The sequence below is a fragment of the Oncorhynchus mykiss genome, chromosome 1 (assembly GCF_057628025.1).
Source record: "Oncorhynchus mykiss isolate SJ-2025 chromosome 1, ASM5762802v1, whole genome shotgun sequence".
In the NCBI taxonomy this organism is placed as follows: domain Eukaryota; kingdom Metazoa; phylum Chordata; class Actinopteri; order Salmoniformes; family Salmonidae; genus Oncorhynchus; species Oncorhynchus mykiss.
This window is the reverse complement of record NC_143022.1, coordinates 42,229,916-42,243,094: the sequence shown is the minus strand read 5'-3', so window position 1 is coordinate 42,243,094 and position 13,179 is coordinate 42,229,916. Positions and strand designations below refer to the sequence as shown.

General features: G+C 38.5%; 1 protein-coding gene across 2 annotated transcripts in view; it reads left to right on the top strand.

The window, feature by feature from the left end:
* Positions 1-13,179, top strand: part of LOC110522681 (inositol 1,4,5-trisphosphate-gated calcium channel ITPR2) — a 162,849-nt gene that overhangs the window by 62,759 nt on the left and 86,911 nt on the right. For both annotated transcript variants that reach the window (XM_036977399.2, XM_036977393.2), the window contains exons 32-37: positions 151-276; positions 4,069-4,197; positions 4,403-4,523; positions 4,900-5,081; positions 7,579-7,721; positions 8,029-8,137. In XM_036977399.2, the coding sequence (XP_036833294.2) occupies positions 151-276; positions 4,069-4,197; positions 4,403-4,523; positions 4,900-5,081; positions 7,579-7,721; positions 8,029-8,137 (810 nt within the window). The remainder of the gene's footprint in view (positions 1-150; positions 277-4,068; positions 4,198-4,402; positions 4,524-4,899; positions 5,082-7,578; positions 7,722-8,028; positions 8,138-13,179) is intronic.

The following is a 13,179-nucleotide window of genomic DNA, read 5'->3' as shown; positions in this document are numbered from 1 at the left end:
GACATGCACCCATTGTTTGCATACAGATGCATAACATTTGATTCCAGAACAGCCAGCCTTGATATAGCCTAGCATTCATTCACTTCAGTGTAATCTTTCACACCTGCCAATCATCTGAATGCATGGTTTCTATTGGTCCTCCCTCCCCAGGTGAAGACGGCCTACGTGAACTTTGTGAACCACTGCTACGTGGACACTGAGGTGGAGATGAAGGAGATCTACACCAGCCACCACATCTGGAAGCTCTTTGAGAACTTCCTGGTGGACATGGCACGGGTAACATCCTCACTAAGGTCCTCCTCATAGCACTACCCCCCTCAGAATAGCCTCGTGGCATGGACTTTATAAGGTGGCGAAAGTGTTTTCCTGGCACCTACTAATACTACTACTACTACTACTACTACCACCATCTCCACCATACCCCATTCAAAGGCACTTAAATGTTTTGTCCATTTGTCCATGTTGAATGGCACAACATACTGTAGACAATTTACTGTAGACAAGTTGTCTCGAGGCTTAAAAATCCTTCTTTAACTTGTCTTCTCCCCTTCATCTACACTGATTTGAAGTAGATTTAACAAGTGACATCAATAAGGGGTTTTAGCTTTCACCTGTATTCACCTGGTTAGTCTGTGTCATGGTAACAGCAGCTGTCCTTAATGTTTTGTAGACTCAGTGTAAGTGAATTCAACATGGTGGGTCCCTTCAGGGAATGGGCCTTTCCCCAGTCCAGTTCAGTGTAGATGAGGGAAAGGAGAAGAGAAGTTCTTTAGACTATTGAGATATACACCAGGCTAAAAATGGAAATCACCCAAAAAGAAATGTTAGACACTTATAAAAATCTTCACCCAGAGAAAAGCACCAGGGATCGATGGCTTTTTATCGTTTTATTTCATATTCTGGGACAAAGTACCGCCCTTATTTACTCAAATGACAACACACGTCACTCAATTTAGGAATTCCGAGTTCCATGTATTGAACTGTTATTTCAGTTATATTAAAACCAGAAAAATCTGGATAGTCCCTTGCAGATATTACAAACCCATGTAATAAATTACGACAATAAAATAGCAAAACTCCTAAGCAACAGAATGGCAAAAGTCTTACCAGACTTGATACATATTAATCAAACAGGGTTTATTTAACATGGACACTTAGAAACAAATACAAGAACATGTTTCAGTATAATACAATATGTTAACTAGATGCAGATTTATCCTTATACCATTGCATTGTTGAATATTTGTTTCTGATTGGCTTGAAGGGCATTCTAGAGTGTGCATTATTTCTCTTTATAAACTGGGTGGTTTGAGCCCTGTATGCTGATTGGCTGACAGCCGTGGCATATCAGACCGTATACCACAGGAATGACAAAATATGTATTTTTACTGCTCGGAGTATATTGGTAACCAGTTTATAATAGCAGTAAGGCCCCTCGGGTGTTTGTGATATATGGCCATATACCACACCCCCTCAGGCCTTATTGCTTAAATAACACATGGTATATTTGCACGGTAGAATTCAATGGCTATAGTTCATTCTTATATGTTCTATGTTTATGCTGCTTTTGAAAGCAAAAGTCAAATTTTAAAACATTATGGCATTGTTGAATTTGATTTTCATAATGGCAAGCTAGTACTGATGGTTTGGTTAGGTAACTAGCAAGTCTGTTTGGTTTGCTAGCCACTTCAGTGGATGTTGAACACATTTCTACCAGGGCTCTCGCTAGTGTGCTGTGGAACACACCTTCCACCTCGTTCATTATTGATGCCAAAAAGGCTTTTGACCGTCTTGAATGACAGGTTACCTTCGCTTCCTTGGACACAGGGACTATGGTGGTCTGCTTGAAACATGTTGGTATTACAGACTCAGACAGGGAGAGGATGAGAATGTCAGTGAAGACACTTGCCAGTTGGTCCGCGCATGCTTTGAGTACTCGTCCAGGTAGTCCATCTGGCCCCGCGGCTTTGTGAATGTTGACCTGTTTAAACGTCTTGCTCACATCGACTACGGAGAGCGTTATCACACAGTCATCCATAACAGCTGGTGCTCTTGTGCATGCTTCAGTATTGCTTGTCTCGAAGCAAGCGTAAAAGGCATTTAGCTTGTCTGGTAGGCTCGCGTCACTGGGCAGCCCTGCCACATCTGACGAGCATCAGAGCTGGTGTAGTAGGATTCAATCTTAATCCTGTATGGACGCTTGCCTGTTTGATGTTTTGTCTGAGGGCATAGCGGGATTTCTTATAAGCATCCGGATTAGTGTCCCACTCTTTGAATGCGGCAGCTCTAGCTTTTAGCTCAATGCGGATGTTGCCTGTTGTCCATGGAGAGCAGTATATCCTTCTCGTCAGACTCGTTAAAGAGATAAGCTTCTTCCAGTTCGTGGTGAGTAATCGCTGTTCTGTTGTCCAGAAGTCATTTTCGGTCATAAGAGAGACGGTAGCAGCAACATTTTTTACAAAATAAGTTTAAAAATAAGTACGCAAAAAATCGAACAAAATAGCACAATTGGTTAGGAGCTTGTAAAACGTCAGCCATCCTCTTCGGCGCCATCTTTATGTAGACATGGTGATTTTATGAGCATAATCAGATAGAAATTATGTAATTGTCACTGAATTTATTATGAAGCCTACTAATTGGATGTGTTAAACATGTTGTTCAATTTGTAGTGTTGGCTAAATATTTGTGCTAATATTATATACTAATTATGTTCTGCCCCACCGACTATTAGCTCAATAAAAATTTGGCCCGATACCGAACCTAGTTGACAAACCCTGCTTTAAGTGGACCAAAAAAATATGAAATACTTAGGATGCTTAATAAGTGATGACAAATAACTTTATCCCATTACTCAACAACATGAAAGCAGATCTAATTAAATGAAACAATCTCCCCATAAGCCTTACAGGTAGAATTACCCCATCGAAGACGTTCTTAAAAAAAGTGTATAAGACAAATAAAACTCCTAAAGCAAAGTTTTAATCTGAGGGTGGTTTTAGCCTTCCAGATTTGGAATTGTATCAACTCGCCACCCAAGGCTTTTACTTGCGATGTATAGTTAAATGCAGTAAAGAGGAACAATGGGTTCATAATGTAGAGGTGCATGCTACATAATGAAGAGGTGCAATCTTTTCACGTGTCTGTTTTCAAAGGATGGAGCAAAGAACATTAACAACTTCATAATTAAGAACATTAGAACAATATGGAAGAAAATGAAACGGATTCTTCAAGAACCAATATCACTCCATAAAAACACACCCCTATGGAACAGTCTTTTCAGAATTCAAGCTTTTCAGAATTCACAGATAAATTGGCCCACAAACTAAAGGCATAGAAACCGAAAATGAGTCAGAAGAAGATAGTTAGTCATATGATAGGTAAGATGTATACAAAACCTTGCAGAGAGCCTGTCCAATCTATTGGAACCAAGACTTAAAAAGAACTGGTATTGACAAACGATGGAGGGAGTGTTGGAACATAATGAACAAAATTACAAATAATGAAAATGTCAGCTTAATCCTGTATGAAGTAATGTATAGATTTTATTATACAAGAGACCAATTTCACACATTCTACAGCACAATGGCAGAGTCATGTCTTAAGTGTAAAACTAACGACTCAGGAATTCATTCCTTCTTGGAGTACTATACATTCCAAAACTTATGGGCAACGTTAAAAAGCTGTCTAATAAGATTTACAAAGCAATTTACAAAGCAAGAATCAAATGCGTTATTTAAATATGGGAAAAAATCTGTCTACAGACAAAAACAACATAATACAATTTTACGTCATATGGGGCAAAGTCTTACAAGCAGTAGAAACAACGTTGTGGATACTGTGGGAACGTGTGTCTGAGCATTTGTCATGTCGTTAATGTTTGTGGATATGTAGAGTATGTATGTTTGTAAGTATGTATGTATGTTAAGTTGTCTATTGTTTTTGTCTATGTATGTTTTTGTTTGTCATATAAAATATTCCAACAAAAAAATGAGAGATACCCTAGGTCAGTCTCTTCCCCCCTCACTCCTGAGTGACAGACAGACATTCCCCTCTCCTCTATCGTTTTAGGTGTGCAACAGCACCACGGACCGTAACCATGCCAACATTCCCCTGGAGAGGTACGTGACGGAGACGGTGATGGCCATCGTCAAGGGCTTCTTTAGCTCCCAGTTCCCTGTCAACAACTCCAACCTGCAGGTATTCCTGGGAGAGAGGTTAACCTTGTACATGGGTATTTAAATACCTTCCTCAGGCCATTTGTGTTTCAATTCAGTCAGTTCAGGCACTTGAGGCAAATGCTTATCCATCTGGTAGGTGCTGGCACAACATTTTTGAGTGCCATTGAAGTGTTTGTTTATGGAGTGTTTTAGTGACTGTTTATCCTCCCTCTCTTCTATGTCAGACCCACCAGCCGATCTTCATCCAGCTGCTCCAGTCCTCCTTCAGGATCTATAACTGCACCTGGATCAGCTCGGCCCAGAAGAACAACATCGAGGGCTGCATCAAAACACTGTCTGACGTGGGTGAGTCTCACAGCCCAATGATTGCACTTTGACAGGCCTTGACTAAGGTTTGTAGACTGGAAACATCAATGATTTCTATAATGACAGGGAGACATTGCAAGTATTTAAATCTCACCCAATAAGCCCTGTACATGTTAGTCTGCCGCCACTGTGTATGCAGACAATACAGAAAGTAGGCCAATGCCTTTTTCTGTTGGTTGATTGGGTGTCATGTCAGCTTGTGTGAATGTGTGTGTCTGGGAGAGATATGGGCCCATCTTCAGAAAGCGATTCAGAGTATTCGATATGGTCTACAAGGCTAAACCGATATCAGCACTCTAACTTTGAGGCTCCTTCAGTTCCTAGTTATAAGGCCTCCACCCTGTCTCCTCTCCAGCTAAGGCGCGTGCCATAGCCATCCCGGTGGATCTGGACAGCCAGGTGAACACTCTGTCTCTGAAGGCCCACACCTACAGGGTGGAGCGTGCCGTCAAGGACTGGAGGACCTCAGCACGCACCCGGGTCCGCAAGGAGATTCTGGGAGTGCCTGACTACAAGAGCATCATCGAGAAGCTGCAGGTGATCCCTCACACACACACACACACACACACACACACACACACACACACACACACACACACACACAGAAATATGCACTCCCACAAATATACATGAATATGCCACTGGCGGTTCTTGCCGTTCAAGATTAGGGGGGTATTGTATATTTATGACAATGGCCTCATTTCTATTACAGCATATTGGATGACTGTCATAGGTTTAGGCTACTACATCATACTCGAAATTGCCCTATATAATACCCATCATGAGGTTGCTACAACCTAGCTTAAAAATGAAAGTCGAGAGACAAATTGGAGTAATCAAGGTGAGAGAGACAGTAAAATATTCAAAACCGCCTTGCACACTCTTGCCATGTGTACAATCACACAGTACAGTGTACAGCAAAAATTGTAGCAGTTACACCGGCAGGTCCGGTGCCAATTCATTTCTAAAATGAAAGCTTACCTTGACTTGGAAGAGTTGCAGTGTTGGTTAGCCTTAGCCAGCAAGCTAACATACAGTGCCTTTGAAAAGTATTTAGACCCCTTGACTTTTTCCACATTTTGTTATGTTACAGCCTTATAATTTTTTTTTAAACTCAGCAATCTACACACAATACCCCATAATGACAAAGCGAAACCAGGTTTATAGACATTTTTGCTAATTTATTCATAATAAAAACTGATACAGATACATGTTTACATAAGTATTCAGACCCTTTACTATGTTACTCGAAATTGAGCGAAGGTGCATCCTGTTTCCATTGATTATCCTTGAGATGTTTCTACAACTGAATTGGAGTTCACCTGTGGTAAATTCAATTGACTGGAAATTATTTGGAAAGGCACACACCTGTCTATATAAGGTCCCACAGTTGACAGTGCATGTCAGAGCAAAATCCAAGCCATGAAGTCAAAAGAATTGTCCGTAGACCTCCGAGACAGGATTGTGTCGATGCACAGATCTGGAAGGGTACCAAAAAATTACTGCAGCATTGAAGGTCCCCAAGAACACCGTGGCCTCCATTATTCTTAAATTGAAGAAGTTTTGAACCACCAAGACTCTTCCTAGAGCTGGCCGCCTGGCCAAACTGATCAATCGGGGTAGAAGGGCCTTGTTCAGGGAGGTGACCAAGAACCCAAAGGTTATTCTGAGACCTCCAGAGTCACTCTGTGGAGATAGGAGAACCTTCCAGATGGTCAACCATCTCTGCAGCGCTCCAACAATCAGGACTTTATGGTAGAGTGGGCAGACAGAAGACACTCCTCAGTAAAAGGCACAAGACAGCCTGTTTGGAGTTTGCCAAAAGGCACCAAAAGACTCTGACTATGAGAAACAAGATCGTCTGGTCTGATGAAACCAAGATTGAACTCTTTGGCCTGAATGACAAGTGTCACTTCTGGAGGAAACCTGGCACCATCCCTACGGCGAAGCATGGTGGTGGCAGCATCATGCTGTGGGGATGTTTTTCAGCTGCAAGGACTGGGAGACTAGTCAGGATCGAGGTAAAGATGAAAAGAGCAAAGTACAGAGTGATCCTTGATGAAAACCTGATCCAGAGTCCTCAGGACATCAGACTTATGTTAATGTAATATTTCAGTTCATTATATTTAATAAATTAGCAGCAATTTCTAAAACCCTGTTTGGGGTATGGTGTATAGATTGAAAAAAAACAACACGTTTTAGAATAAGGCTGTAATGTAACAAAATGTGGAAGAAGTCAAAAGGTCTGAATACTTTCCGAAGGCACCGTAAATAGCATTCCTCTGTTTGAGTCAGGTTGTTGAGTAGGCAAATTAACTGAATTAGCTGCATAAGTAAAAGGTAAACTAAGAAGGTAAAAACATACAAAATATAGCTAGCTCTCTCACTCTGCTGCTTCTCCTTAATTTTTGAAGAAAATAGTTTGATCAAAATCAAAACTGTTCAACTACTGTCTTTCTCTCTTTAAGTCAACTACTCACCAGACTTTAAGCACTGCAGTGCTAGCTAGCTGTAGCCTGTGCTTTCATTTCTAGATTCATTCTCTGATCCTTTGATTGGATGGACAAGATGTTACTTCATACTGCAAGAGCTCTGATAGGTTGAAGGACATCCTCTAGAAGTTGGCATAATTTCTGTGTAGTCTATGGAAGGGGGTGGGAGCCATGAGCCTCCTAGGTTTTGTATTGAAGTCAATGTACCCCACGGAAGCTAGCTGTCCTCCAGCTACACCATGGTGCTACTCTAGATGGTGCTGTTGAGTCTACTTGTAGACCTTCATTACAAAACAGTGTGTTTTAATCAGTTATTTGGTGACATGTAATATATATTTAGTATGGTTTTATCTAAAAAAGGACAACTTATTTTTAAATATTTCACTGCATATGATTATTATCCTCCCCTTCCTCTGAGGAGCCTCCCCTGGAATACACACCTGCACTGCACTGCACTGCACTGCACTGCACTGCACTGCACTGCACTGCACTGCACTGCACTGCACTACAGAGGTATTGTATCCATTGTATCATGTGTCCAGGGTGTGGTGGCGTGTCTAGAGGAGCAGTTCAGTCCTATGGTGCAGGCTGAGTTCTCTGTGTTGGTGGATGTACTACACAGCCCTGAGCTGCTGTTCCCAGAGGCTGCCAGACTGCGCTGTGAGAGTGGGGCCTTCATGTCCAAGTGAGTGTGGCAGAGGTACAGATGCAGTCACAAACACTGATCAGACACACCATCACAAACATAATCTATGGGCTGCATTTCTTGAGCGTTTACACCAGTGCCAAGTTTGCATTTGGCCATCCATTGTTCTTCTTTGTGTTTTACTTTCGACTTCTGACTTTTCGTAAATGTTTCCCAAAAAAGGGTTTTGTTTATTATTTTCTGTCCTCACAAACTTCCAGTCAAAGGTCACACGTCCATTGGTGTGCTTAGATGACTTAAAGCCATGGTACTGATGTTTGGTTGGTACTCTTCCCTTGTCATTCAGACTGATCAAACACACCAAGAAGCTGATGGACAAGGAGGAAAAGCTGTGCATTAAGATCCTGCAGACACTCCGAGAGATGCTGGACAAGAAGGAGGCTTTTGATGAGCCTGTGAGTACTGAACCAGACATGTCAAGGGGTGATATGTACAGGGTGTTTAGGGATGTACAGGACATGATGACAAGGGTGTGTTACATACAGGGTGTTTAGGGATGTACAAAACATCATGTCAAGGGTGTGTTACATACAGGGTGTTTAGGGATGTACAGGACATGATGACAAGGGTGTGTTACATACAGGGTGTTTAGGGATGTACAGGACATGATGACAAGGGTGTGTTACATACAGGGTGTTTAGGGATGTACAGGACATGATGACAAGGGTGTGTTACATACAGGGTGTTTAGGGGTGTACAAGACAACAAGAGGAGGGTATATTACTGGAAACTTTCTAAGTTAATCAGTAAACTTAACCGAACTTTGGTAACTTTCACATTTTTGGGGAGGAATTTTATAATATGACATCTAGGGGCCTTTTGGGGTATTTCAGATTGTCACAGGTGTTTGTAATTCTTTTGGTCCCCCCCCCCAACCCCTTCTTTGGGGTACTGTGCAAATGTTAGGTCTTGTGAGTGGAAACTTGAATTTTTTGCAACTTCCGGCATGCGTTTACAGTGAACACTGAGGCTTGACCCTTACAGTTTAAGACAGGCTATTAATATAATAAGCTATTGTGGCTTTTGGAGCATAATGTAGGCCTACCAACTAAACCAATGGAGCAAATAGTTTTACCTAAAAAGGATAACTTATTTTTTTAATTTTTCACTGCATAGGATTTGTATCCTCCCCTTCCTCTGAGGAGCCTCTACTGGAATGCACACACACACACACACACACACACACACACACACACACACACACACACACACACACACTGTACTGCAGAGGTATTGTATACATTGTGTCATGTGCCTAGAGTTTGGTGGCGTGTCTAGAGAGCAAATCCCATAATATTTTCACATGGAAATAGCTTTTATTTTCTGTGATATAGCCTACTTTAGCCTATATGTGGTGTTCAATGCAGGCCTACATTGCTTGAGACTTAAAAAAAAATGTTTTTACATGATGAAGAACTTGACATTAAAACATTTGTTTTACTTATATTGTGTTTTGATGCCAGAAACCACTTTACATAATAAAATGTTATTATTACCATACAGATAGTTAGACAATCTAGGCTACCCCTCTGGCTATAGGTTTGAATATGAAAATAAACCCTCTGGCTATAGGTTTGAATATGAAAATAAACCCTCTGGCTATAGGTTTGAATATAAAAATAAACCCTCTGGCTATAGGTTTGAATATGAAAATAAACCCTCTGGCTATAGGTTTGAATATGAAAATAAACCCTCTGGCTATAGGTTTGAATATGAAAATAAACCCTCTGGTTATAGGTTTGAATATGAAAATAAACCCTCTGGCTATATGAATATGAAAATAAACCCTCTGGCTATATGAATATGAAAATAAACCCTCTGGCTATATGAATATGAAAATAAACCCTCTGGCTATAGCTTTGAATATGAAAATAAACCCTCTAGCTATAGCTTTGAATATGAAAATAAACCCTCTAGCTATATGAATATGAAAATAAACCCTCTAGCTATATGAATATGAAAATAAACCCTCTGGCTATAGCTTTGAATATGAAAATAAACCCTCTAGCTATAGCTTTGAATATGAAAATAAACCCTCTAGCTATAGCTTTGAATATGGAAATAAACCCTCCAGCTATAGCTTTGAATACGAAAATAAACCCTCTAGCTATAGCTTTGAATATGAAAATAAACCCTCTGGCTATATGAATATGAAAATAAACCCTCTAGCTATAGCTTTGAATATGAAAATAAACCCTCTAGCTATATGAATATGAAAATAAACCCTCTAGCTATATGAATATGAAAATAAACCCTCTAGCTATATGAATATGAAAATAAACCCTCTAGCTATAGGTTTGAATATGAAAATAAACCCTCTAGCTATATGAATATGAAAATAAACCCTCTAGCTATATGAATATGAAAATAAACCCTCTAGCTATAGGTTTGAATATGAAAATAAACCCTCTAGCTATAGCTTTGAATATGAAAATAAACCCTCTAGCTATATGAATATGAAAATAAACCCTCTAGCTATATGAATATGAAAATAAACCCTCTAGCTATATGAATATGAAAATAAACCCTCTAGCTATAGGTTTGAATATGAAAATAAACCCTCTGGCTATATGAATATGAAAATAAACCCTCTAGCTATAGGTTTGAATATGAAAATAAACCCTCTAGCTATATGAATATGAAAATAAACCCTCTAGCTATATGAATATGAAAATAAACCCTCTAGCTATAGGTTTGAATATGAAAATAAACCCTCTAGCTATAGCTTTGAATATGAAAATAAACCCTCTAGCTATATGAATATGAAAATAAACCCTCTAGCTATATGAATATGAAAATAAACCCTCTAGCTATAGGTTTGAATATGAAAATAAACCCTCTAGCTATAGCCGTCACTGTAAATAAGAATTTCTTCTTAATAACTGACTTGCCTAGTTAAATAAAGGTAAAAAAAAATCTGAACTGATCTGAAAAGCGCATTCACTTGCAGTTGATGGAAAGTCCGCTCGTGGGCTACCCGCTAATAGAATTCAACTCTGTTGCGCTCAATCTTGCAAAGTTAGGTTTGTTGCATTGAAATGGGGCTGATATCATGTTGATTTGATCACAGAAAAAACGTTGATCCATATAGTGCAAACTAATGGGGCGAACTCCGTGAAGTTCTATCTCTTGCGTCTCTGTGCAGAATGGCATTTCTTCTGTGCAGCACTCGGACGCGCACAAAATTTACACCGAACATTACTTATCACATGTACAATATATAAAATAATCAAATAAAACATTTACACCGAACATTACTTATCACATGTACAATATATAAAAGAATCAAATAAAACATTTACACCGAACATTACTTATCACATGTACAATATAGAAAAGAATCAAATAAAACATTTACACCGAACATTACTTATCACATGTACAATATAGAAAAGAATCAAATAAAACATTTACACCGAAAATTACTTATCACATGTACAATATAGAAAAGAATCAAATAAAACATTTACACCGAACATTACTTATCACATGTACAATATATAAAAGAATCAAATAAAACATTTACACCGAACATTACTTATCACATGTACAATATAGAAAAGAATCAAATAAAACATTTACACCGAACATTACTTATCACATGTACAATATAGAAAAGAATCAAATAAAACATTTACACCGAACATTACTTATCACATGTACAATATAGAAAAGAATCAAATAAAACATTTACACCGAACATTACTTATCACATGTACAATATAGAAAAGAATCAAATAAAACATTTACACCGAACATTACTTATCACATGTACAATATAGAAAAGAATCAAATAAAACATTTACACCGAACATTACTTATCACATGTACAATATAGAAAAGAATCAAATAAAACATTTACACCGAACATTACTTATCACATGTACAATATAGAAAAGAATCAAATAAAACATTTACACCGAACATTACTTATCACATGTACAATATAGAAAAGAATCAAATAAAACATTTACACCGAACATTACTTATCACATGTACAATATAGAAAAGAATCAAATAAAACATTTACACCGAACATTACTTATCACATGTACAATATAGAAAAGAATCAAATAAAACATTTACAAAATGTTTTATGACAAAGCTATAAACATTATACTAAAAACAGTATAAACCATCAATTTAGTGAATAACATTGGTGTTTTAATGAGTTTTAACATTTTTTTTTATTTTACACACTTAGTCAAATAGATATGTAAACAAAAAAAAGTAAAAACTGGTGGCAGTTGTGAAAAAAGTCAATAGTTGTGTTGGAAGAGGTGCAGAGTTAATTGAAAATAGTGATTGTTGATTAGATGTTTTTTCATTAGTTTCTCCTGAACCAGATGTCTATCCACTAGAAACTCCTGGACAATATGGTCACAGATATAGAAAATGAATACTATAGTGCCTTCAGAAAGTATTCATACCCCTTGAATTATTCCACATTTTACAGTTTGAATTCAACGTGGATTAAATTGATATCCCATGACATTGAAAACATGTTTTCAAAAATGTTTGCAAATTGATTGAAAATGAAATAACGAAAAATATCTAGATTACATAGGTATTCACACCCCTGAGTCAATACATGTTACAATCACCTTTGGCAGCAATTATAGCAGTCTTTCTGGGTAAGTCTTAAGAGCTCTGCACACCTGGATTGTACAAAAGTGGTCCATTATTATTTTCAAAATTCTTCATGCTTGGTCAAATTGGTTATTGATCATTGCAAGACAACTATTTGCAGGTCTTGACATATAGTTTCAAGCAGATTTAAGTCAAAACTGTAACTCGGCCACTCAGGAACATTCACTGTCTTCTTGATAAGCAACTCCAGTGTAGATTTGGCATTGTGTTTTAGGATATTGTCCTGCTGAAAGGTGAATTAGTCTCCCAGTGTGTGGTCGAACGCAAACTGAACTAGATTTTCCTCTAAGATTTTGCCTGTGCCTAGCTCCGTTCCGTTTCTTTTTTATCTTCTAAAACCTCTAATTTCTTAACGATTACAAGCGTACCCATAACATGATGCAGCCACCACTCTGCTTGAAAATATGGAGAGTGGTACTCAGTAATATATTTTGGGGGATTTGCCCCAAACATAACACTTTGTATTCAAGACTTTGCCACATTACTTTAGTGCTTTGTTACAAACAGGACACATGTTTTGGAAAATTACAATTTTGTTCAGGCTTCCTTTTCACTCTGTCAATTAGGTTGACTAACTACAATGTTGTTGATCCATCCTCAGTTTTCTCTTATCACAGCCATTAAACTATGTAACTGTTTTAAAGTGACCATTGGCCTCATGGTGAAATCCCTGTACTGTACATATAGGTAGGGTATGGTGACTAGGCAAAGGGATAGATAATGAATAGTATCAGCAGTGTATGTGATGAATCAGAGGAGTTGGTGCAAAACGGGGTATATGCAGATA